This window comes from Perissodus microlepis, chromosome 6 (genome assembly GCF_051167445.1).
Source record: "Perissodus microlepis isolate ML-2025 ecotype Zambia chromosome 6, ASM5116744v1, whole genome shotgun sequence".
In the NCBI taxonomy this organism is placed as follows: Eukaryota; Metazoa; Chordata; class Actinopteri; order Cichliformes; family Cichlidae; genus Perissodus; species Perissodus microlepis.
In genome coordinates this window covers 8,562,994-8,575,521 of record NC_140466.1, presented here as the reverse complement: position 1 = coordinate 8,575,521, position 12,528 = coordinate 8,562,994, and the positions used below count along the sequence as shown (strand labels likewise).

General features: G+C 40.0%; 1 protein-coding gene across 2 annotated transcripts; it reads left to right on the top strand.

Moving 5' to 3' along the window:
* Positions 1–1,038: 1,038 nt before the first annotated feature.
* On the top strand, positions 1,039–10,438 carry sec23b (SEC23 homolog B, coat complex II component). Of its 2 annotated transcripts, XM_084930513.1 has the most exons (19): positions 1,039–1,213; positions 2,773–3,000; positions 3,396–3,453; positions 3,737–3,823; positions 4,335–4,571; positions 4,720–4,802; positions 4,920–5,064; positions 6,009–6,167; positions 6,257–6,372; positions 6,479–6,602; positions 6,739–6,819; positions 6,912–7,001; positions 7,259–7,365; positions 7,887–8,040; positions 8,221–8,298; positions 8,432–8,593; positions 8,735–8,821; positions 8,943–9,164; positions 9,800–10,438. In XM_084930513.1, the coding sequence occupies exons 2-19, from the start codon at positions 2,780–2,782 to the stop codon at positions 9,887–9,889; spliced, it is 2,301 nt and encodes a 766-aa protein (XP_084786639.1). In that variant the 5' UTR covers positions 1,039–1,213; positions 2,773–2,779; the 3' UTR covers positions 9,890–10,438. The 2 variants fall into 2 exon arrangements, with proteins under 2 accessions (XP_084786639.1, XP_084786640.1); XM_084930514.1 differs by lacking the exon at positions 1,039–1,213 and having other exon boundaries at positions 1,220–3,000.
* Positions 10,439–12,528: the final 2,090 nt, after the last annotated feature.

Sequence of the window (12,528 nt, the reverse complement as noted above, 5' to 3'; positions counted from 1 at the left end):
GTTCAAAATTATTGCAAACTGTTCTGAAATGCTTCGTTAATTACCTCTCGGATTGGCTTGAAATTACAGGGGGTACTCTGAAGTTAAGATTCTGGTACTTTCTCCAAACGACATCATTTCTGCAAGTGTGACGAGTTAGGAGAAAACATAGGCTGTATAAGCGCCAAAATATAATAATAATAAATTAATTAATAATCAGGTTTACAGGTTATACTCTAAAACTTAACAACAGGCTATCCACTGATGTCCGTAGCCTCACTCGACTGCCTCATGTTGCACCGTGTAGTACTTTAAGTTTAAATTACTGTCTGTGATTTTCAAATTGTAAGCCGCTGATATTTTAGATACCGGAACTTTCTTCTGTGGGAAATAGGTAGGTGTGGTGTAGCTATATTAAGTGGTTTGGACCAAAAGTCCCCATATTTGAGCACAAAAGATAAATAATAATAATAGTAATAATGCTTTTGTTCATATTCATCTATTTGTTTTCTTCTTTTATACACCCCAACTACACCACGTTAATAGAAGTGAGTAGTAGTAGTAGAAATAGTAGTATTTGTATTAATGAACTCTAAAAACCAAGAAGTAACCGTTAACCATTTGTTCATTTTTATTGAACATATTGACGACTGTGTGTAGGAAACAATTTTTAAAAAATCATTTATTTGAAATTAACAGTAACTTTCGAAATATATATAAGGCAAAGCATGTGGTTCATTATTTCTCTCTGAAATTTAGTAAAGTAGAAGAAAAGTGGCATACAGCTGAAATACTCATTAGTACATCTAAATGTGCATGTGTCAGTACAGTGAGTTAATACAAGTACCGCACAACTGTCGAACAACACGTTATCACACAGTACAACATTTTCGGTGGACATAACACGCTCTACAACTCCGAGATTATCGGAACTTACGTTACTGCTGCAGCGGATCTAAACAACTCATTTTCCCATAGTTGTACGCTTCCGCTGCATACGCTGAGCATGACGTACGAACGTCATGGCAATACGAGCCAATAGGACACGCCTGATCTTGGAGTAACACGTCATTCTAGTGGAGTGCATACCCGGCTGATAGGGAGTGATCTCCTCAACGTCGTCTCTGTGTCCTCTCGGGCATCCGTCTCCATTTACCTCCAGATGCTGTAACTCGTTTCGAACCGAACAGTTTCTTTATTGTTGTCCATACCTAAGCGCAACTTAATATAAAAGGTAAGAGCTCGCCTTAAATTTCTTCGAAAGTAGACCGCCCGAATTCAGCTTTCATTTACGAAGGGACAGGAAGTAGGTTAATGCTACATTCCGTTAGCTAACCCGGTGTCGTTAGCATGCTGATGAGTGCCAGAGAAGTAAAGAGAGCCGGTTTTACAGCGAAGATTAATAAAATAAGGCCAACTGTTAAACTAGTCTGTCTTCTATAAACGCCACTGCTGTTATGTTGTGTTTTGCCTATCAGCATACAAAGTGTAAATAAGCATTTGAATGAGTACGAGTTCTGATAAAGACCAACTCTCACTGGTGGCTTCGTTGCTGATAATACGTGGCCTGTATGTTGTGTTGAAATCTATTCAGATTCATAAAATTCGAAAAGTTGCTTAAAATTTTGGCTTTTCTTTTGTTTTTTCCGTATTTCCTTGTACTTTGTTTAAAAAAAAAAATACATTTTTTTTAAAAAGGACAAAATCTTTTCCTCATTCCAAACTAGAATATGTCATTAGATTGTGCGGGGGCTTTTTAGTTTCTTTGCCTTAAGCATTACAATCTTAAGCGGTCAGGTGTAGTAGTAATAGAGTTGAAGAGAAATTCGAGTCATTAATTTGGTGACAGCATTAATAAAAATAAAATACACAGAAAAACAGTATTTGCAGAAATTAGTTGTCATTCCCAAATATTACAGTCAGTAAGGAAAGTTTGTGTATGAAGCACATTTTGTAAACAATGAAAGTGCATGCTTTCAATAATTTACAACAATAGATCAGTTAATCAAAGAATAACTATAGCCTGCATACCTAAACTACTGCAAAGTGGCTTAGAGCAATACAACAAATGAGTAAAAAAAACAATAGATTTCCCTGTGAATATAAATTTGTTGTACAAGTTCATCTTAGTTGTGTGAATCTATACAACCTTTTCTGTTTGTTTTATGAGATGAGAATTTCTGGACCCTGTGCTGTCAGTCTTGGCTCTGGGGTATGTTGACTTACACATAAGTTAGTTGGCTGAATTGGGAAAAAATTACAACAGATAATGTAATGTGTGAATAATAAAAACTCTTATATAATTTAATCCACGTTAAACACGTTGCATGTTTTTGCAGTCCTTTGATGTTTATTCTTGACTATGTAGCTTCACATAGTCATGAGAAAGAATGAGAGTATACAGTTGCTACAACAGCATGCTTGGCAATGATTTGCAAAAGGCGTCACCAGTGTTTCAGTGACGTCCACTAACAAAGGTAGAGCTTTAAAATACCTGCAGGATTCCTCCGCACTCTTTGAAAACTTGCTGGTCAGGTTTTCTAATGTTAAAATTTGTGCGTCATGCTTTCAAAAATCTGTTCCTTTTTATAGCACACGAGAGAAAAGATCACAGGTATAAAGAGTAGGCGCTGACTGCAGCTAGCAGAAGAAAGCCGGTACACAGCAGAGAGGGAACATCGGAAGATTTGGAGTGGTACCGTTTGGATTACCACTTCTACGCTTATTATTTTAATTCTTCAGCGGGACTGATAACCTCACTGTGTTATTTTGGGGGATCTTTTCCTTCTGAAGATCAGTGATGGCAACCTACCAGGAGTTCATTCAACAAAATGAGGACAGAGATGGGGTGAGATTCAGCTGGAACCTCTGGCCCTCGAGCCGCCTTGAAGCCACCAGGCTGGTAGTCCCTGTCTCCTGCCTCTTCACACCTCTCAAAGAGAGGCCCAACTTGCCACCGGTCCAGTATGAGCCAGTTCTTTGCAGCCGGGCCAACTGTAAGGCAGTGCTCAACCCACTATGGTGAGTTTCACAGAAAAACAGTACTCAAGCTTATAAAGTGTATCCTTTTGAATGTTTATTTTAATCATGCGTTTTGGTATATGTATGTGATATAATTTCCTTGACTTTTAGTATTTTAGTTTCATCATTTAAAGCCACAGATGTCTGTTCCTGACATTTATTTACTAAAGTGTTATATTTGCAAATGTAAATGTGAGTGAAAGGAGATGCAGGGATTTGAATTTGACTTTTTTTTCTAACACATCAGCACTTCTAAATGCTGAGGTGTTCTTAGTATTGGGTGTGGTGCATGAGAACTGCAAACACTAAATACACCTTGTGTATATTTCAGTCACAGCCACTCTTATGACAATTAGATACCTCTATTTTCTTACTTTTATTCTTATTTTTTACAGTCAAGTTGACTTCAGAGCAAAAATATGGGCCTGCAACTTCTGCTTCCAGAGAAACCCTGTAAGTACTGTGGCTGAGAGAATAGTTTAGTCTTGCTGCTATTTGAAACATATCGCTGCCAAAACGTGTCTCTGCATTCATAACTTAATGCTGATGAGCTACATTCCTTTTTTAGGTTGGTTAATCTTGATATCTTTCTCTCTCTGTGTGTGTGTGTGTGTGTGTGTGTGTGTGTGTGTGTGTGTGTGTGTGTGTGTGTGTGTGTGTGTGTGTGTGTGTGTGTGTGTGTGTGTGTGTGTGTGTGTGTGTGTGTGTGTGTGTGTGTGTGTGCGCGCGCATGCAGTTCCCTCCCTCTTACGCAGGCATATCAGACGTGAACCAGCCAGCTGAGCTTATGCCACAGTTTTCTACAATTGAGTACATAGTACAGGTAAATACTGCATACATGTCTGCACTCTGACCTTAACAATTTGTATTAAGTCCAGAAGATGTAAGGTATAAAGGTCAACATTAACAGTTTCCAGTAGTATCACATATTTTTTTTAGGGATGCCTTATTTTTGACAGTGACAGATGTAATAACAGAAAAGTAGACCTAAGTTAAATTATACAGGTGGCTGTAATAAACATTTTAAATGGTAATTATAAAAGCAGAACCACTTTGGGCCTGACGTCTGTTGTGGTTGGCATTTGTAACAATACTACTACTAGTTTATAATGTATAGTGTATTCAGAAAGTATGACTATGAGCTTCTGATGTTCACATGCCATCTCTGCTAGTGCCGGTAATACAGAAATATATATGAAGCAAGCAGCAAACCACACAGCACCACATGAAAAGGAATGCATAAACAATAGTTTTTCACTATGTGATTATGACTGTTTGGATACAAGGCTTGTGATTTCATCAGTTTTTGACTTTAGTCTCCTGCCTCTTTACAGCGTGGTCCTGCAGCTCCTCTCATCTTCCTGTATGTGGTGGACACATGTTTGGAAGAAGAAGATCTCCAGGCTCTCAAGGAGTCTCTCCAGATGTCTCTCAGTCTGCTGCCCCCCAACGCTCTTGTGGGCCTCATCACATTTGGCCGCATGGTTCAAGTTCATGAGCTGAGCTGTGAGGGGATTGCTAAGAGCTATGTGTTCCGAGGCACCAAGGACCTTACCGCCAAACAGATACAGGTAAGTCCAGCCAAAGGCCTTTGGTAGTCTGGTGTGAGTGACACACTTATTAAGGGGGGGAAAAAACAGGAAGTCCATTTAGATTAAAAAGTACAAAAAACAAGGTTAGCTATTGTTAAACGTGTAAAACCTTTGCTTTTCATTTCAGGAGATGCTGGGTTTAACAAAGCCAGCTGTAACAGGACAACAAGGTCGTCCTTTGGCCCCTCAGGATGCTGCTGCCACTTGCAAGTACGTAGGAGCACAAACAATTCATGTTTGTCAGTTGTCAGTTGATGGTTATTGTTTACAAAAAAAGCAAAGCACTTTTTTTTTTCTAAAACATGTGCGTGTGTGTCTTATATTCAGGTTTCTTCAGCCTGTGCATCGAGTCGATATGAATCTGACAGATTTGCTGGGAGAGCTTCAGAGAGACCCGTGGCCTGTCCCTCAGGGTAAACGGCCACTCCGATCCACTGGTGTTGCGCTGTCTGTCGCTGTCGGCCTGCTGGAGGTATGAAAGACAAAAAATTGTCTCATACATTAAGTGCATACAAGTGATGCTGTACTGTCAGTAATATGAAATAGAACACGTAAAGCCATTTATGATCACAGAAACAGTCATTTACAAGGTTTATCTACAACTAAAGCAAATACAGTAATTCACAGCAACCTGAACTTTAGCTTCTTAAAGACAATTGTGCCACATGTACCTCTTCCGAACAGCACACGCTATCTGATAATGATCCTCTTGACAAACAGTAAATATTCTCTGTCTGTTCAAAGGCTGATACCTATTTGCCTTGTGCTTTTTTTTTTCCCTCCACTGTCAACCACCCTTTTTGTACTGCTAATCTGTGTGGTTATATAACTAATAGTACAACAGAACATTCCCCAGCTGTACTAGAATACATTTTGCTCTTTCACTGACTTCAGATTCACTGATTTGTCTTAAGGGATATGACTAAATGAATGAGTCTTTTATTTATTTATTTTTTCCATGTAAAGGAGAAGCGCAAACGGCTTTTGGCATCAAGTATCAGCTGGCTCATTTGTTTGTTCTCTTTGAATGATAACTCTTTGTCCCTTTGGTAAATGAATCAGCCTTTATATAGAATGTGTTATCAAATACAGACATCATATTTAAAGCAAATTCCTGCTGCTTGGTGGCTACTTGGTTGAGTTCCAAATATTTCAGTATCTCAGACCTTCCCAGACTCTTGGACTCTGGACCTCACTGTTGGAAGAGTTGGTTATGAAGTATGCCTTTGCTTACACGTGTTCCTTGAACCATTTATTCTAACTCGTTCCCTTGTAAATTCCACTTGCACATATTGGTTGTCATAAAAGCAAAAAAGTTTTGACGATATATTTTACACGTGATCGCAGAATTGCTGAATGTTAACTTGGGGTATAATGATACTTGCACTAACTGAAGTCCATTTCCTGTCTCCTCAGGGTACATTCCCCAACACAGGGGCTCGTGTGATGCTTTTTATTGGAGGACCACCCACCCAGGGCCCTGGAATGGTGGTGGGAGATGAGCTGAAAACTCCAATTCGTTCCTGGCATGACATCCAGAAAGACAATGCTCGCCATCTGAAAAAGGCCACCAAGGTAAGCATGCAGTAGTACTTTTATTTGATTTATTTGAAACCTTTCCTTGCATATTACATAAATTTAACATGTTTGTTTGTTTTTCACAGTATTATGAAGCCTTGGCCAATCGTTCAGCAACAAATGGCCACAGTATTGATATCTATGCCTGCGCGCTAGACCAGACTGGACTGCTTGAAATGAAGTGCTTATCTAATCTCACTGGGTAAGTAAGCACTATTTATTACATTCATTGAAGGTGTGTAATTGCATTAGTATGCCCTTTTAAAAAATAATTAAGAATCTTGACAATTTATTGTGCTGTGTTTCAGGGGGCACATTGTGATGGGAGACTCCTTCAATACCTCATTGTTCAAACAAACCTTCCAGAGAGTCTTTAGTAAGGACTACAATGGTGACTTCCGCATGGCCTTTGGAGGTGTCCTGGAAGTCAAGGTAAAGGCTTGATTTAGTCCTTTGAGTTATACGTGTGATTACTTTCTATATTGGGATTTGTGATGATAGAACAAAGGTAACATATATTAGCTGTTGAAAACGTTAACTGTATTTCTTTCTCTGTCTGGCTTTATAGACCTCGAGAGAGCTGAAGGTTTGCGGTGCAATTGGACCGTGTGTTTCACTCAACTCAAAGTCTCCCTGTGTATCAGAGAATGTGAGTGACTGACCCAGATATGATTTGGATTCGTTACTGTCATGTTGAGTAATCTGGGATATTTATCAAATTGCACTCTCTGTTTTGTGTAGGAATTGGGCATTGGTGGCACCAACCAATGGAAGGTGTGCGGTCTCAACCCCTCCACTACTTTGGGCATCTATTTTGAAGTTGTGAATCAGGTAAAATAAGAACTTAAACCTCAGCATTTTAGCTAGATAGAATTACAGTAAGCTGATAAGAGTGGAAATGTTAGGACGCCAAACAATGAATAGTTGTAATGAAGAATCATGGCTTTGTTTAGTAAAAGATTCTTCAAACAAAGGCTTTTTGTGTCTCTGTATGGGTTTTTCTTTTCTTCTTTTTTTCCCCCTTTCCCAGTAAAATAGAAATGGTTGTCAACTGCATTCTTACTGTTTCTACTGTTTTGTGTTTGCAGCACAATGCACCAGTCCCTCAGGGCGGACGTGGGGCAGTCCAGTTTGTAACCCAGTACCAGCACTCAAACACACAAAGAAGGATACGGGTCACCACCATCGCCAGGAAGTAAGACTCCTGTTTTATTGTTCGTCTAAATTGATATGAAACATGATTAACTAGACTGCACCTAAAAATGCGCATAAATTTGGTATGTTCTTACCAAACCGGTTCCTCTTAATAAAGATAATGTCGGGTGTGTAAAATGATGGTTTAATGAGCCTCCAATGCACCCAAGAGAATGACAGCTGCAACCTTTTCATTGTTCATCTAAATGGATGTGAACCATGGCCAACTAGACTGCACCTAAAATGTACTTAAATTTGGTATGTTCTCAATAAAGTAAATGCTGGGAGTGTAAAATGTTGGTTTAATGAGGCCAAGAGAATGACAGCTGCATAAATATTTTCCTCACTAGAAAGGATGTTTGCATTCCTGCAATTTAGACCAACGCCTTTGAGACCTGTTTGCATGTGCGTCATGTACACCACACCTATGCTGACCTCCGCTTCTCTGGTTTCTTCTATTCTCCTTATCTCTATCCCTCCCATTCTCTTTCTCGCTTCTCTTTCTTTCTTAAACTACTCCAGCTGGGCAGATGCCCAATCTCAGATTCAGCACATCGAATCATCCTTTGACCAAGAAGCAGCTGCAGTGCTCATGGCCCGCCTGGGTGTCTTTAGGGCAGAGTCTGAAGAGGGTCCAGATGTGTTGCGTTGGCTTGACAGGCAGCTCATCCGCCTGGTAAGTGACACTCCTACGCAGCAGCGTTTGCAACATGTTAACAATACATAGTTGGAATACTTCCGATACCCGTGTTGTGAATAGTTAAAGAGAGTGTTGATATTTATCTGTTGTGACTCCTGATGTGAACGTCATGCATGGTATGTATTTAAACCAAGTTATCTTGTTCCTTTGTTTCAGTGTCAGAAATTTGGCCAGTTCAACAAAGATGATCCGACATCCTTTAGACTGTCGGAGTCTCTGTCCCTCTATCCACAGGTAATTTCTTTCAAATCTAGCCATTATTATGATTATCATACTCTCCCCTAATTTAATTCAGTTATGCTGGAATACTCTGCTAGGAAAAACAATGTGAACATTGTGTGAACATTTTTCTCTCCTACACCTACAGTTTATGTTCCACTTGCGACGGTCACCATTCCTGCAAGTTTTCAACAACAGCCCAGATGAGTCCTCCTACTACAGGCATCACTTTGTCAGGCAAGACCTGACCCAGTCCCTGATCATGATCCAGCCCATCCTCTACTCGTACTCCTTCTACGGACCACCAGAGGTCAGCCTCATACGCTCAACACTATCATCCTATCATCAATGTTTTGTGTTACTCACTGGCAGCTGAACAGCCAGCTCCTAGCAAAAGTGTTTATATTTTTGGTGCTAAATTGTTGTGCATTGTGTCATGGATGTGTTACAGCCTGTGCTCCTGGACAGTAGCAGTATCCTGCCAGATCGAATCCTGCTGATGGACACCTTCTTCCAGCTGGTTATCTACCATGGAGAGGTAAGGCAGCAGATTTTTCAACAAATTATCCATTAAAAATGTTATTTTATATGCTTAAACTATTTACACAAAACTCTGCATGTTGTGATGCATTTGGATTTTTTTCTCTTTTTTGTTCCAGACCATTGCTCAATGGCGAAAAGCAGGCTACCAGGAAATGGCAGAGTATGAGAACTTCAAACAGCTGCTGCAGGCTCCACTGGATGACGCTCAAGAGATCCTACAGACACGCTTCCCCATGCCACGCTACATTGACACTGAGCACGGAGGCTCTCAGGCTCGCTTCCTGCTCTCCAAGGTCAACCCATCCCAGACCCACAACAACCTCTATGCCTGGGGACAGGTACAGTATTAAAATATACTGTTTTATTTGCATTTGTATTTGAAACGTTTGGACTGAAATTCTCAACTAGCCTGTTTTGTTTTTAGTTTAATGAAAGGCACCAAATTTGCAGTTTTACTATAGTTATATCATTTGAGCTACATTCAAATATGTAAATGTAAAATTCTCAAATGTAGTGGATTTGTCTCCTGCCTCATGCATACATTTTTTTTATTTTCCATAAAGTTTTCATTTCATCTATTTGTACAAGTATAGACTAAAATCCCAGGATTGACTTTTAAGTCTTCTGAGACGTCCATCCTGATTGTTTTTCACCCACAGGACAGGCAAACTGTCAGTAAATACAGGTCTTGGATAAGCTAACCTGTAGAAGATTGCAAGCTGAAAATAGCACTAATCTCTTATTTCCCAAGTCAAGAAAGTGTCAAACTATACCCTGCTTTGTACAAATACTGCAAAAAAAAGGAGAAAATCTACGGAAGTCTGAGAATAGGATTATCACCAGAGCGTGGTCTTGCGTAAGCCAATCTTCAAAGTGGGACATTTTGCTCATTAAAGTGGTCAGAGTTGTGTCGTGATGAGATGTGTTTGCAAAGTGAGTAAGTCACCATTTTGCTCCTCCCTTGTTCCCATAGGAGACAGGAGCCCCAATCCTTACTGATGACGTGAGCCTGCAGGTCTTCATGGACCACTTGAAGAAACTGGCTGTTTCCAGCTCAGCATAGAACTCGCTATTCCACCTCAAAGAGAAAAGAATTGATACAGCATTTTTCTTCCATCGGGATCCATTAACTTTTCTGCAGTTTTGTAAAGGAGCCAAAACGAGACAGTTGACTGTTTGTGCTTGTGTCAGTTTGCTGTTTGGAGGCCAATGTGATGTTTATATGACACAAAAAAGGGTGATGGCACATTGGTATATTTAAAACAAAAAACCGATAGTAATAACATGTCTACTCATTTTCAATAAACAGCTTATTTATGAGAAATGTTTCTAGTTCTCCTCAACCAAACTGTCTGTCCTCATATCAATAATGCCCCTACTTCTGTTTAATATTTGGTATTACCTCTGAAATGCAGAATGATTAGACTAATACTTTCATCTTTTTTTTTCTTTTTTTTTTTTTTATAAAATATGTATCTACTGCATCAGACTGTGTATAAGGTGCTGTTTAATAGGATGATTATTTGTGTCTGCTTTTGTCTATAGCTAAATTTGACATGTCTAGAAATGTTTTCATTAATAAATTATAATGGTACCACTTGTTTAAAAAATATCCACAATGCTGTACCGTCTTGGTGCTGATTTCTTGTCCCGATCCAATCCAACTTTATTTATACAGCACTTTAAAAACAACATGGTTGACCAAAGTGCTTTCCAGTAAAAAACTGAGTTCGCTCAAAACAGTGTTCCTCCCTGTCCAAGATGTGTACATCCTCATCCTTGAAAGAGTGTCCACTGGCCTGTAGGTGTAAATAGACTGCAGAGTCCTGGCCAGTACGCATCTTGGACAGGGAGGAACGCTGGTTTGAGCGCGGAGTCAAGGAGGCCATTTACGTGAAAAGGGAAAGACCATCTCTGAATCGAGGAGGGGGCCTGAGGGTACGTCTTTGCCATCTTACAATGCTGTGATTGCAGCCATTCCCCAACTCTCTGTGAATGGTACTCATGGCCATTGATCAGTAGGCTTTGATCAGTGGTTGTTGATCAATGGTCATGAGAATTTGCATAATTAAGATTAAGGAACTGACCTCCCAGCCCATTGTTCCTTCAGTGGGCTGGGTTCAGTCATTATCCAAATGTACGGTTTATAAGATTGGGGAAAACTGCAGTCAGCTGAGACTGAAGAAGTCACTTGGATGAGTGACGAAACGTTTCTCCCACAAAACGCTACGTCCAGATGAACAGAATCAACTTTTGGAGATTTACTTACCTGGATGATTGAGCATGCATCAAGAAGATCTTAAATGTTTTCTGTGAATTTTCTCTCCCTGAATAATTCTGATTAATGTTCTGAGTAATGGAAGTAGGGTGTGAATGAGACACGGCAGGTCCAGAGATCATCGTTTTGAGCCATCTTTATTGACTGCAGCTGCACATGCATCACACCACAATACAACTCGCAACTCCAGTTACCTCCGTGCAGGTGCGTCCACACGGCACCGCAGTCCACGCCCCACCACAGGAAGTTAATCAGTTAAGCTCAGTTGTGACTGAGTATGTTCTCTATGACAAACATTTAGATATTCTTTTTTAGAGTGTACTATAATCCTGTCCTATTCACTATCTCATTCTCCACAACCCAGGTGCACTGTCAGGTGTCTCCTGAACTCAAACTTTATTATATTGTAAATGGTAAGGTTCTTATATAGCGCTTTTCTACTCATCTGAGCACTCAAAGCGCTTTACACAACTTGTGCATTCACCCATTCACACAAGCACATTTTTCTAAGTGCTCCATAGCTAACATTCACACACATTCATACTCCGATGGATGCATCGGAGAGCAATTTGGGGTTAGTATCTTGCCCAAGGATATTTGGCATGCAGACTAGGGGAAGCCAGGAATCTTCCGATCAGTAGATGACGTGCTCTACCACCTGAGCTACAGGTGGGTGTGTAAAAGACTGTTGCTGTTTTTTGTAGAACAGGGAAACCGCATAGTCTTTCCTTACACTTGTATATTAGGTGTAAAATCATGTTTTGTCATCAGCTCTGGATTTTCTCTTGGCAAACATGCTCAGTGCAGACACCAGGGTTCTTGAACAGAATAAAGACTACTCTTTACTGTCTAGCACTGCAAATATGAAAGGTTGCGTGCAAGTGTGAGCACTGGAATGGCATGAACCGTGCTGCTGCTACAGTCTACATCCTCTGTGCAGATTGGACGCAACACCCAATACCCAAACAATTGTCTTTTTTTTTTTTTTCATTCACTGCTACTGTATGAAAAGCCCACATAGAACACAATCCCAATCATAAAACCACTCACACACCATCTACTATCACTGTAAGCTGATTTCAGAGCACCCAGACCGTATGATTTCGAGGATCAGTGAACGGCAGATTATGAAGACTAATCCTTAGGGGCTATCTGTTTAGAGGCACATTCTACTCTTAGCAGCTTTAAGTGGAAGTTGCTGTGGAAATACAAATGAATGCTGTGTCTGTCAAGAGCTTAGCCCTTACTATGTGCGCTATGAGACTGCATATGCTTTAAATGTATTCATGACCAAATCAAAACATAAGTGCAATGACTTTTAATCTCTTTTGACATGGGTAGCTGTGCATACTATCAAAATATCCTTGTAGGTCTATGCATTTTGCAGTTAAAAATTGCTATGCTGCATGTATTTTGTGGTCATA

Bases quoted from the DNA above. Each gene is read 5' to 3' on its own strand.
- sec23b (XM_084930513.1), top strand. From the start codon at position 2,780: ATGGCAACCTACCAGGAGTTCATTCAACAAAATGAGGACAGAGATGGG. The intron at 6,168-6,256 runs GTAAGCATGCAG...TGTTTTTCACAG, and splicing joins ATCTGAAAAAGGCCACCAAG to TATTATGAAGCCTTGGCCAA. The intron at 8,041-8,220 runs GTAAGTGACACT...CCTTTGTTTCAG, and splicing joins ACAGGCAGCTCATCCGCCTG to TGTCAGAAATTTGGCCAGTT.